This window comes from Typopeltis vanoorti, chromosome 6, assembly GCF_054136105.1.
Source record: "Typopeltis vanoorti isolate ZY-2024b chromosome 6, IOZ_Tvanoo_1.0, whole genome shotgun sequence".
Classification (NCBI taxonomy): Eukaryota; Metazoa; Arthropoda; class Arachnida; order Uropygi; family Thelyphonidae; genus Typopeltis; species Typopeltis vanoorti.
The window spans coordinates 57,734,508-57,747,512 of NC_143554.1; the positions used below are offsets into that span (position 1 = coordinate 57,734,508).

The 13,005-nt window shown below is 36.9% G+C and overlaps 1 protein-coding gene across 3 annotated transcripts in view; it reads left to right on the forward strand.

Annotated features, from left to right (window-relative positions):
- Positions 1-13,005, forward strand: part of Ids (iduronate 2-sulfatase) — a 192,051-nt gene that overhangs the window by 16,816 nt on the left and 162,230 nt on the right. For all 3 annotated transcript variants that reach the window (XR_016548485.1, XM_090394841.1, XM_090394842.1), the window contains exon 2: positions 9,883-10,031. Coding sequence is in view for 2 of the 3 variants with exons in the window: in XM_090394841.1 (XP_090250967.1) it covers positions 9,883-10,031 (149 nt within the window). In the remaining variant the exon portion in view is untranslated. The remainder of the gene's footprint in view (positions 1-9,882; positions 10,032-13,005) is intronic.

Below are 13,005 nucleotides of genomic sequence, written 5' to 3' on the forward strand. Positions count from 1 at the left end.
GAATCGTACTCACAGAGTGCATTTAAAAATTCTATTTAATTTCCTTGATTAGTTGAATCTTCAGACTCATCACGACCTCTCAAAGGAAGTCCTTTCTTAGCCAAATAGCATACAGCATCAGTTAATCTTTTTAAAATGTATCTATTTTTCTTTACCTGTTCATTATGACAGGTAACTTAAATTTTTTATTGTTTGTCAATGAGAGTGTCAATTCTTTGTTTTCCAAACATCTTGAGATTTAAAAATGGTTGAACATGTGATTGGGAATGCTCATGTTTTTGCACTGTGGCTGTTAAATGGTTAAGGTCAGAATATCTATACTTATTCCAAATGCCTTTCTCTCTGGAGAATAATAAACAAGGTCAACAAAAAAAGTCTTGACTGCACCTCACATCCAGTTAACCATTCTACTGTACTGTATTGTGAAACAGAGAAGTGTCTGATGTACTCAGTTTTAGCATCTTAGTGCTTCCTCTTTAAATTTGGAAGAGGAGGACAAGGCTTACCTCATTCAAGTACAGTCATACAATCCACAAAAGTTCTGGCATGAAATGGGACATTCAGTAGATTGTCAACACTGTTTCCCATTGTAAATATGGGCAAAAAAGTTATAAATTTATGGAAACTTATATATTAAAAACTTGTCTATATTATATATAAAAACTTACTTCCCACATCAGTTCACACTTCAAGCATGCAAAACAGATGAAACTCAGAAAACAAAAACAGCAACTCATGACAATTGGATTGATTGACACAATAACCAATCACAGCCTGTAGGTGCTATTGTCTCAGAGCTCACCCAGCCTTGCCTTCTCAGTCATTTAAAACTACTAGAACTAAGAATTCATAGTGTTCTAGTAGTTTTAAATGCTGTGCACTCTTTACATCTTTTCAAAGGACTCAAAGGTGTATGTATTTTGAAAGCACTCAGGCTGTTAATGTGAATGTGATGCATTGTTTACGCATCGAAAAGTGCCCTCTTCATGAAGCATTAGTATATTGTGTTTTATTTTTAGGAATCATGTGAAACCAGGAAACAATTAGGGGAGTCTTAAACAGGAATAAATGCAAAAATATAATATTAGTAATACTGATATTCTGTGGATGAGCACTGCACACATAGCACACCTGGAATGTTCGTCCCTGCTAGAAGTATAAGAAAGAAGGCAAATGGTTGAATGAGGATGACATTCTGACAGGAATAGAGATGGAAGGGTAGGATGTATTTTGCAAAGATGGAAAAGATGATAGAAAAAGAGTTATATCCATATAAAGTAGAGATGCAAGAGGGAAATAGTAGCAATGGTTTTGAGACTGTATGGTATGAAATAGAGGTGAATCGAATGAAATACTTAGTTGATGTTGTTATAGACCTGGTAATGTGGATGGTAGTGACCATGAAATGTATAATAAAATTAGCCAACCAAATAAGAAAAGGGTGATCATTAGGAGCAATTTTAATTATGAAAATATAGACTGGGATGATGTGATGGCAAGTAGAAGTAAAGAAAATGAGTTTCTCGAGTTTTTGAGTGACAACTACCTCAGGCAGTATATGAGGGCATACGAGGATTGAGGGTCTTAGATTTGATCATCTCATCAGAGGATGTTATTATAAATGAGCTGTAATGTTATCTCCAGTTGGAGAGTGACCATGAAGCAATTACTTGGATGGTTGCCAGCAGTTGGAGGACTTCTGTGAGGAACGGTTATATGTGTAACTACAAGGCTGGTGATCATGAGAAGCTTGGGAGACAGCTTGCAGGTGTAGCATGGAATGAGGAGTTGGCTGGAAAGGAGATCAGTGCTGCTTGGATGATGATTCAAGAACTGTCTATTAAAAGTAATGTCCAAATGTGTTCCAATGGTCAGAAAGTTAAATGAGGTAGGTGTGAAATGAATGAATGAAGAGATTAAGCATGTAATACAGAGGAACAAGCCATTATGGAGGCAACATGAGAGAAGTGGTAATAATCAATTCCATAAATGCATACAACTGCTGCAGAGGATATAGTTGAGAGATTAATGAGCAGTTCATAAAGGTCTTTCATTCTTATGAGTGTGACATCATGGAAAGTTTGAGAGCAGTGGATGAGGAGGAGGAGAGACTGACTGTAAGTGAGCAACAGGTATGTGGGGAATTGAACAAATTTTATGTTAATAAGGCTGTGGGACTTGATAATATATCCACACATATTTTGATAGAATGTGCCAGGGAATTGACATCTGCCTTGACATATTTGTTTAATGAGTCTTACATTGGATCAAGTTCCAAAAGAGTGGAAGGCGGGCAAGATTGTGCTGCTTCATAAGGAAGGTAACCAAACTCGAGCATCAAATTATAGGCAAATCTGTGTGTCAGGTGTTGTGGTTAAACTGTTGAGAGGCTGGTAAGAACCAGAATTGGGTGGACAAAAGTAACATCAACTTTGATGGACAGCAATGATTTGCTAAAGAGATGTCATGTTTTAGTAATTTACTTACTTATTACAAGAAGGTGACTGCTTCATTGGACAAAGAAGATGGATACACAGTATTCATAGTGAAGAATTTATGGATACACAGTATTCATAGTGAAGAATTTATGGAGACACAACACATGTGTTAGAATAATTACTTTACTTAACATTAAGGAAGTAACATTCAATGTTTCGACCTCTGTATTGAGGTCATCAAGAAAAATATATACATATAAGATACAAGCTGCATGACAAGGCACATACAAAAGTAAGATGAATCTAAATGCTTGTTAATCATTTACCCTAGCCTGACCTCTGGTGAAAAAAAATGAATTAAACAATTTAAAATAAAATAAAAACAGAACTACATAGACAATTTCTAAAGTCCTAGTGTTGCAATTTTCTGTTTGGGGTTGTTCTGGTTGCTATGAGAGTTGAAGATGGATCCTCCACATTCTTGGAATAATTAATCCATCATTTTTGTTCAGATTTGGATGATGTTTTAGAATTTCATAAGCTTCTTTGAATTTTCTTTCAGACCAGGTTTTGGTGTTGTGTATGGACTTGGTGCCTTTCCAGTCAATTCTGTGGTATGTTTGGAGTGGTTTTTCCCATAGTGGAGGTATTTAATGTGGCGTTTGTGTTCATCCTTTCTGACTGGAATGATGTGTTTCCCCCCTATGTAACGTAGGTTACAGGTACATTGAATTTTGTAAATCCCTGGGGGGGGCAGGTATGGAAGAGGATCTTTGGAAGAGCTAATTAAATTTCTTAATTTTGTCAGAGTTTTGAAGGTCGTCTTAATGTTATATTTAAGTAGTGTTCTATGTATATTTTCTAAAATGCCCATAATGCAGGATATGGCTATGTCATTCTTATAATCTTTTTTACTTTTAGTGGCATTTTTATGGAAGACCTTGTGAACTGTTTTTTTTTTTTTTATTGTAGCCCTTTTTGACAAATGTTTGGTTAATAATTTCAAATTCTTGATTCAGAGTTGTTCATTGGAGCAAATTGTTAGGGCTCTGTATTTGAGGGTTCTGATTCATCCTAGTTTTTGTGTTGGATGGTTGGTGGTATGAATTTTTATGTATGTATTGGCCTGAGTATGTAGGTTTGCAGTAGATTGTGAAGGAGAGACAGCCTGAAGGAAGACATATGACAAGTATGCCTAGGAAAGGAAGAGAGTTGTTGTTTTCAATTTCGATGTTGAATTGGATATGTTTATGTTGTTTGTTCAGGTGGCTTAGGAATGTATTTAGTGCTTTGCAGCTGTGGGGCCAAATAGCGAAAATCTCATCAGCATATCTGAGCCAGACTTTGGGCTTTAGGCTGGCCGAATCTACAGTTGATTTCAGTTCCTTTTTTTTTTTTTTTTTTCCAGATAGAAATTGTGCATCCTGTTTCACCTATATAGAGCATATTGCAGGTGCAATGAATATGGTATACTCCAGGGTGAGTCATTGGACAAAGTGGAATTCTTGGATGAGTTGAATAAGTTCATTAATTTTGCAGGAAGTTTAAAGGTGGCATTAAGGTTGCATTTCTGTAATATTCTGTTTCTTTTATCTGGTATCACTTACATGTATAGAATGGCTACAGTTTTTATTGTAATCTATTTTATTTTTGTTTTTAAGTGGAGTCTTGAGAAGAATTTTGTTGATAGTATTTTTGCTGTAGCCATTTTTAAGGAAGGCATTGCTGATAACTTTTAATTCATGTTTAAGTGCTCACTCACTGGAGCAAATCTTTATTTTTTAGTGTGTTAGTGACAGTGTGTTTGTGTTGGGTGGTGGTGGTAGTAAGAGTTTATGTGTATGTGTTTGCGAGTATGTGTAAACTTACAGTAAACAGTGAAGGAAAGACTGCCAGAAAAAAATGTGACAAGTGTATCAAGAAAAGGAAGTGTGTTTTGACTTTCATTTGTAAATTGTATGCATTTGTGTTGGAAAAAAGGAACATAAAGAACACCACATTAAATTTAATAACTATGGTAAATGTTGGCTTTCTGATCATGACCTGAATATACTCTACAAAAAATTGACTAGAAAGGCTCCTGTTGTTTACGTCATGCCAAAACATGGTATGAGCATAAATTTAAAGAAGAGCCTGTGAAATATTAACAATAATTGTGGTCTAAAAATCCCAACAGTAAGGATGGCATATATTCCATCCACATAACCTTTTGGTCTAAGAGTTAATTATAATTAGAACCATAGTAATCTAGGGTCCTAACTTTAATATAACAAACATTTATGTTAAACTATAAACTATTGATTAGGCCACCAATTTTGCTGTAATTCTCGTAGACAAGCTTATACGTTGATTATGCATTACTAAATCACTTAAGGAATTGATAATGTACATAAGAATATAAATTAAATTACACTTTAATAAATATTTCCGATATTTTGGCAACGTCACGTTGCCATCTTCAAAAGGAACTTACAAAAAGGCACGTGCACGTAGGCACTACGACACAGTAACTGTGAATGAAGTGTTCAAGCTATTGTTCTCCTAAAAGTCCTAATGGTGCCCCCAGCAGGCTGTGTAGGTGTTCTTGGCCATTGGGCTGAAGGGCTGCTGATGTAAGCCTCCCAAATTTGGGGCAGTCTCATGCAACCAAATTTGTTGAGGTTTGGAGAGTTTTTTAGGGCTGAGTCTGATTCCATGAATAGTCTTTCAAATTTGAACTTGCTATGGTGTATTATTGTAGCTTTCTTCCACCGTATTCTGTGGCATGTATCCAGAGCATGGTCTGCAACACCAGAGTGGCTATACTTGTGAAACCAGGTGTAGTCCTTGTGTTCCGAAATTCTGATATTTGCTGTCCTGCCTGTTTGGCCAAAGTAAGACAGTGTACAGCTGCAAGGGACCTGGTAAACACCAGGTAGGTCTAGGGGAAGTGGTTGGTCTTTAGTGGAGCGGATAAGGGATGCCAATTTTCTGTATGGTCGGTAACAGGAAGTTAAGTCATGTTTTTTTAAGATTTTGGTAATTTTTTCCGAGGTGCCTCGGATGTAGGGAATGATGATGGATTTAGAGTAATCCTTGTTGTAAAGGGGAGGGGGGGGGGGTTGTGGTTTGTTGTTGGTTTCAATATATTTTGGATTTTATGAGGGGGGGGTAGCCATTGGCTGAGAAAGTGTTGAGGATGTGATTTAGTTGAGTGTTTAGGGCCTTGTCATTAGAACAGATTAGTTTAGCCCTATTGTATAGTGTTTTCACCACTCCATATTGTTGTGAAGGGGAGGGGAGGGGAATTGTTGGTGAATGTACCTGCCTGTATAGGTGGGTTTTCTATAAACATCAGCAGACCTTCAGCCCAATGGCCAAGAACACCTACATAGTTTATAGAAAACCTGATTTTCTATAAACTGATTTTGTCAAGGTTCCATCAGGCTGGCGGGTGACTTGTGTGTCTAGGAAAGGGAGGCTGTTGTTTTCCTCTTTTTCCAAAGTGAACTTGATTCTGGGATGTTGGTTGTTTAAGTGTGTTAAGAAGGAGAGGAGTGCATCAGTGCCATGTGGCCAAATAGCGAACACATCATCAACATAGCAAAGCCATATGGTTGGTTTTTGTGGGGCAGAGGCTAAGACTTTTTCTTCAAAGGTCTCCATAAAGAAATTGGCCAAGGAGGAAAAAGAGGAAAAACAACAGCCTCTCTTTCCTAGACACACAAGTCTCACCCGCCAGCCTGATGGAACCTTGGTTTTCGCAGTTTATAGAAAACCCACCCATACAGGCAGGTGCATTCACCCCCCCCCCTCACAACAATATGGAGTAGTGAAAACACTATATAACAGAGCTAAACTAATCTGTTCTAACAGCAAGGCCCTAAACACTGAACTAAATCACATCCTCAACACTTTCTCAGCCATTGGCTACCCCCCCCCCCCATAAAATCCAAAAAATATTGAAACCAACAAATCACAATTCCCCCCCCCCCTTTTTTTTTTTTTTTTTTTTACAACAGGGATTACTTTAAATCCATCACCATTCCCTACATCCGAGGCACCTCGGAAAAAATTACCAAAATCTTAAAAAAAAAACAACATGACTTGACCTCCTGTTACAGACCATACAGAAAATTGGCATCCTTATCCACTCCACTAAAGACCAACCACTTCCCCTAGACCTGCCTGGTATATACCAGGTCCCTTGCAGCTGTAAACTGTCTTACTTTGGCCAAACAGGCAGGAAGGCGAATATCAGAATTTTGGAACACGAGGACTACATCCGGTTTCACAAGTATAGCCACTCTGGTCTTGCAGACCATGCTCTGGATACACGCCACAGAATATGGTGGAAGAAAGTACCAATAATACACCGTAGCAAGTTCAAATTCGAAAGACTATTCATGGAATCAGCCTCAGCCCTAAAAACTCTCCAAACCTCAACAAATTTGGTTGCATGAGACTGCCCCAAATTTGGGAGGCTTACATCAGCAGCCCTTCAGCCCAATGGCCAAGAACACCTACACAGCCTGCTGGGGGCACCATTAGGACTTTTAGGAGAACAATAGCTTGAACACTTCATTCACAGTTACTGTGTCGTAGTGCCTACGTGCACGTGCCATTTTGTAAGTTCCTTTTGAAGATGGCAATATCGGAAATATTTATTGAAGTGTAATTTAATTTATATTCTTATGTATGTTTTCAATTCCTTAAGTGATTTAGTAATTTTGCTGTAGTAAAAGTATTTATATCAGTTTGTTCTCTGTCGATGTTATAAATAGGATATAGCTTTGATGTAGTTTTTTTTCCACTAGAGGTCAGGCCAGTAGAATAATGGTTGATCAAATCATTGTCACTTTGGTATACTGTTTCAAATGCAATATAGCTTGTCTTTGTGTATATGTGTGTATATTATTATTATTGTTCCGGGAAACTCCAAGGAGTCGACAGACTCATTGAGGGAAGCCCTAACATCATGTCAAGAACAACTATTCAACATTCACACAGTATCTATCATACCTTGCCTTGAACTCATTCACGGTCGTAGCACCCACAACAGACTCTGGAAGCTTATTCCACTCATTCACCACTCTCCAAGTAAAAAACCTAGCTCTAACACCCTTGTCAACCACGATCTTGCCCAGCTTCCATGCATGGCCCCTAGTCCTCCCACCACCAGTCATATTTTCAAAAATATCTTCTGGATCAATCTTATAAAAACCCTTCAGTAATTTGAATGTCTCAATCATATCACCCCTCCTTCGCCTATCGTCCAATTTCTGCAACCGACAAATCCTCAACCTATTCTCATAAGGTTCATTCCACAGACCTGCTATCATCTTGGTCACTCGTCTCTGGACCCTCTCGACTTCCTCCCCATCACGAAGAAACCCTGGTGCCCATAACTGGGCACAGAAGTCCAGGTGGGGTCTTATCAAGGCTCGATACAGAGGAACAACAACGTGTTTGTCTCTGCATGTTAAAGTATTTTTCAGAAGCCGAGTGATTTGGTGAGCTGTTTTAGTCACTTTTTGCAATGTGCCCCCTAAACTTCAACTCCCTATCCACCAATATATTCCAGATGATGACTTTAATATGAAGATTGAAATGTCAGGAAAGTAAAGTAATTATTTCTAACATAGTTGTAGTCTCCATAATTTACCAAAATGAATGCTAATCATGTGTAACACTAAAGGAAAGGTTTCTCTCTTGCTGGGACACTAGATCCAGCACTCTCAAAACTCATGTCCCCTCCATTACATGCTCTCTCTCTCTCTCAGCTAATTATGTCTTAGTAGCTGTATAAATTCCATTTTTCTTCCTTTCCTGTAAGCGTTCATCCTTCCAATCTTGATAAAAAAAAAAAAATCAAAATGTAAATGGAAGAATTCATTATACCTAATTTAATAACAGAATCACTTCATCATCATCATCATTAGTGTTCTGTCTCTTGACAGGTCCAATAGTATAACTCAGCAGATTCTCTTCCCCCAATTTCCTCTGTCTCTTGCTTCCTCCTTCATTTCCTGATATCTTCTTGTTCCCATTATATCATCAAGCATCGTTTCACTTACATTAATTTAAATCTTTTTATTTGTTGAAGTTTTGACTGTGTTTCATAACCATTATAAATGGTATCTGATGAAGAGAAGACTGACAAGTGCTGCCATCTCCCTAAAACAATATATTTATTATCTGAAATAGTGTAGGTTCTAAGTTCAATTTCCTTGAGTTTATGAGATGAAAAACTCGAGTTTCTGAGAGAAAAAAAAACTTGCTTGCCCATGCAAGAGATTGACTAACTTGGGAACTTGTTGAAGAAAGGATTAAAAGGAGATTTCATCTCAGTTACAGAGACATCAACAGAGAGTACAATGAGACTTGTATTCATTGTACTCTCTGATGATGTCTCGGTAACTGAGATGAAATTGGAAGCATTAAATACTATTTTTAATAATTTCCTAGTGCTGTTTCACTTCATTATCACGAGTTTTTCCCAGCACTTAAGCCTTGACAGATGGATAGAAAAAGAGAAAGTCATACAGAAGTTGTGATATCCTGGGAATTGCAGTTCATTTAGGCCTGTTGAAAGGAGCATAGCTTTAGCTGGAAATGTTAAGGGCTGGTGAGGTGGCATAGACTAGGATAGTTAGAGGCCTGACAATAAGTTGCTGTATGTTTAAAATGCCAAGAGTATCAGAAGTAGGATGAAAGAATTTGTGCACTGATCCAATTGGTGTGCACAAAAATTGTTTGTGTAAGTGAAACCTTGTTAATTGAGGCAGTATACTGAAGAGCATAAGCAAGGGCATGCTATAAACTTTTCCATGGATTTCCATGCAGAATGGTAAAGAAGTTGGTGTGAATGATATGCATTTAACATGCCACTAGTTTAAATATCCTGGCATGAATGTTTGATCTTTAGAGGATTTCCAAATGTGTGATATAGGATTTATTGGATAGTAATTCAAACCTTAATAAGTTGGATTGCTATTCAGAAGGCCTGTGGAAATGGCATATGTATTCATAGCACTAGGCTCTCCGAAGAAAGACATTTTAAGTTTGATCTTGTTGCTGACTAGAAGAGATTGATCTAACCCTTTCTTTGACTTGTTCCTGAGTTAGCTGATCTCTACTATAGACTCCACACTATTTCAGACAATAATATATTGAGCCAGGGACACGATGGTAGTACTTGTCTGCAGTGCTCTCTCTTCACCAGATGCTGTTTAAAATTAGTGATATTCTTGGGCCAGCTTTCTTATCTGCTAACAGCAGAGTTTGACTACTTCTTAAGCTCCAAATGCTAGATAGGGCGAAAACAGCCTTGCTTGCCCTCTGTTGGAATAAAAGACATTAGCAGATACTAGTTACTATTTTAGAAATGCATATCTTATTTATAATTTGTGATATAATAAATATTAAATTGTCATTTTATTTATTTATTTTTTGTATTTTCCAGTTGAAGAGAAAAAACCCCTTAATGTTGTTCTTATTGTTGTTGATGATTTAAGGCCAGCTTTAGGTACCTATGGTTACAAAGGTATTTTAACACCAAATATCGATCAAATTGCAGCAAAAGGAATTAAATTTAATAAGGCCTATGCACAAGTAAGTAAAGACTATATACTGGCCTAAAATACACGAGTAGCCAATTTGATGATTGGTCTATATGTATATGCTATATTCACGCACATGTAATGAATTTATACTTACAAAATATGTATATACAGCAATACCTTGATTAATGTGCCCCTGATTAGTGCGTCATTTTTTTTCGATACCCAATTTCGATTTGTGCATCTCTAAAATTCAATTAGTGCACCTATATACATCTTAAAAATAAATGTTACAGATTTTAAAAATTTTCAATCTATACATTTTTTATGGCTAACTATTTTAAAAAATCACTCACCAGGATGAAATAATTTAGTTACTGATTTGAAACATTTTACGAAGTTATTTTTTAATGGCATACTACACTATTTCCATGTACACTATGTTCCAAATTTACTGCCAAAATTTATGTTGTCTGCTTTACAATAGCATTTTGCCGATCTCATGCAATTGTTTTTCTTACTTTTTTATTTTAAATTATTTTCCTAACCTTTTAATCATGAGTAAAAGAATTAGTGAGCAAAAAATAGAAGTGTGAAAATGATTCGAAAAGTAATCTGATTGGAAGTGAACAAGGTGAGTCCAGAGCAAAGATAGGACAAGAACACAAAAATGGGTGAATCAACTGCTGAATACAAAGAGAAAGGTAAAGCTGCTTCAAGTTCATCATGCATGCACTCGAAATCAAAGTATTATAATGTTTGAATTAGAGCGATGTCTTTTTACATGGATCAAAGATTGTAACCAAAAACGGATCCTGCTAAACCCTGGCCTTATTAAATCAAAAGCATTGTCTCTTTGTAACCTGGAAAGAAAGGACTATCAATGATGGAAAAGAAGAATTCCACATTAGTGCTGGGTGATTTGAGCGTTTCAAAAAGAGAAATAGCCTACATAATGTTCTAATCATCACAGGCGAAGCTGCAATTGCAGATAAGGAAATATACAGAGATTTTGAAGAAAATTGTGTAAGAAGGGAACTATTGTGATCAACAAATATTTATTGTCGATGAAAACAGCCTTTTTTTGGAAGCGAATGCCTTCCAAGACTTTTCTAATCAAATCAGAAAAATCTCAGCCTGGTTAGTTGTGAAGTCGCAAAGTCGAATGAAATTACTGCTAGCAATATGTGCGCTGTTTGGAAGCACATTCTTCTACATTGTGCAAATGATTTTAGAGGCTTTTCAAATGAATCTGAGTTAATTAAATCTCATTCTGAGAAGTTGAATGATTCTGACCTGCTAAATTTAGATGCGCAGCGGGAAGATCCTGAAGAATATGAAGAAAATTTAATCACTGACAAGCCCAAAGAGGTTTCACAGAAACCATTTGAAAATAGTTTTCATACAGTCGAAGATTTTAAGTAGCAATGCTTAGAGACCGACCCTGGTGAAGAGAGAACCAGTAAAATTTACAGAAGAGGCAATAGGGCCATACCATCAGTTGTATGAAAAAAAAAGAAACAGAATGCCTGCCAAACTACATTAGCTCAATTCTTTGTTAAGAAGCAGAATAATAAATTTATATTCTGAATATGTTTTATTGTACTTCAGCTTCATGGTTTTCCTTTAAGGAAAGACATAGGTGAGACATACCCTAATTTTTTTATAAAAAAACTTAAGGGTCATAAAAAAAATTTGAGGAACAAATTATACATTTTTCCATAAGTTACTATATTCGATTAGTGCATTTTCAATTAATGCACCTGTTTTAAAGAACGCATTAGGCTCAGTAATCGAGGGATTGCTGTACATACTGTATATTAGCATGCCATTTTTCTAAAAAAAAAATGGGGAAGGGATTTAAAATACACTTTCTGAATGCAGAGCAAATCATTCTTTTGATGGTGTAAGGTGCTAATAAAAATGTTAATTTATCATTGTATTAATTTATGTACTTAAAAATTATATAATTTTTTTAAATTATATAATTAATTCTAGAAAATGAGTTTCTTGAGTTTTTGAGGGATAACTACCTCAGACAGTATGTAACAGAGGGCACACGAGGATTAAGGGTCTTGGATTTGGTCATCTCATCAGAGGATGTAATTATAAATGAGGTGTCAAATCATCCACCAATTGGTGAGAGTGACCATGAGGTGATTACCTGGGTGGTTGCCAGCAGTGCGAGGACCCCTGTAAGAAAAGGGTATATGTGGAACTACAAGGGGGGGGGGAGTGATTATGAAGAGCTCAGGAGACAGCTTGTGGGTGTAGCGTGGAATGAGGAGTTAGCTGGAAAAGAGATCAATGCAGCTTGGGGGATTTTCAAAAACTATCTAGTAGGTGAAATGGATGAATAAAGAGATTAAGCATGCAACAGAGAAAAAGGGCATTATGGAGGCAGCATAAGAGAAGTGGGAATAACCAATTCCACGAAGACTACAAAGACCAGGCAAAGTGGGTGACTTGGTTGGTGAGGGTAGCTAAAGAGAGGTATGAACAGCAGTTAGCTAATGAAGCCAAAAAGAATCCTAGGGAGTTCTTTCGATATGTAGCCAGCAAAAGAAAGAATGATTATGGAAGGATGACATTGATTGGAGAAAATGGTATAAAGACAGCTGTTGCAGAATGTGTGGTGGAGATACTTAATGAGCAGTTCATAAAGATCTTTCAATCTTGTGAATGTGACTTCATGGAGAGATTGAGAGCAGTTGATGATGGGGAAGAGAGACTGACTGTAAGTGAGCAAGAGATGTTTGGGGAGTTGAGTAAACTAGATGTAAATAAGGCTGTGGGACTTGATAATATATCACTGCATATTCTGAAGGAATGTACCAGGAAGTTGACACCTGCCTGGACATATTTTTTTAATGAGTCTTGCACTTGGTCAAGTTCCTAAGGAGTGGAAGGAGGGCAAGATTGTGCCACTTCATAAAGGAGGTGATTGAACTCAAGCATCACACAATAGGCCTATCTGTGTGTCAGGTGTTGTGGTTAAGTTGTTAGAGAAGCTTGTGAGAACTAGG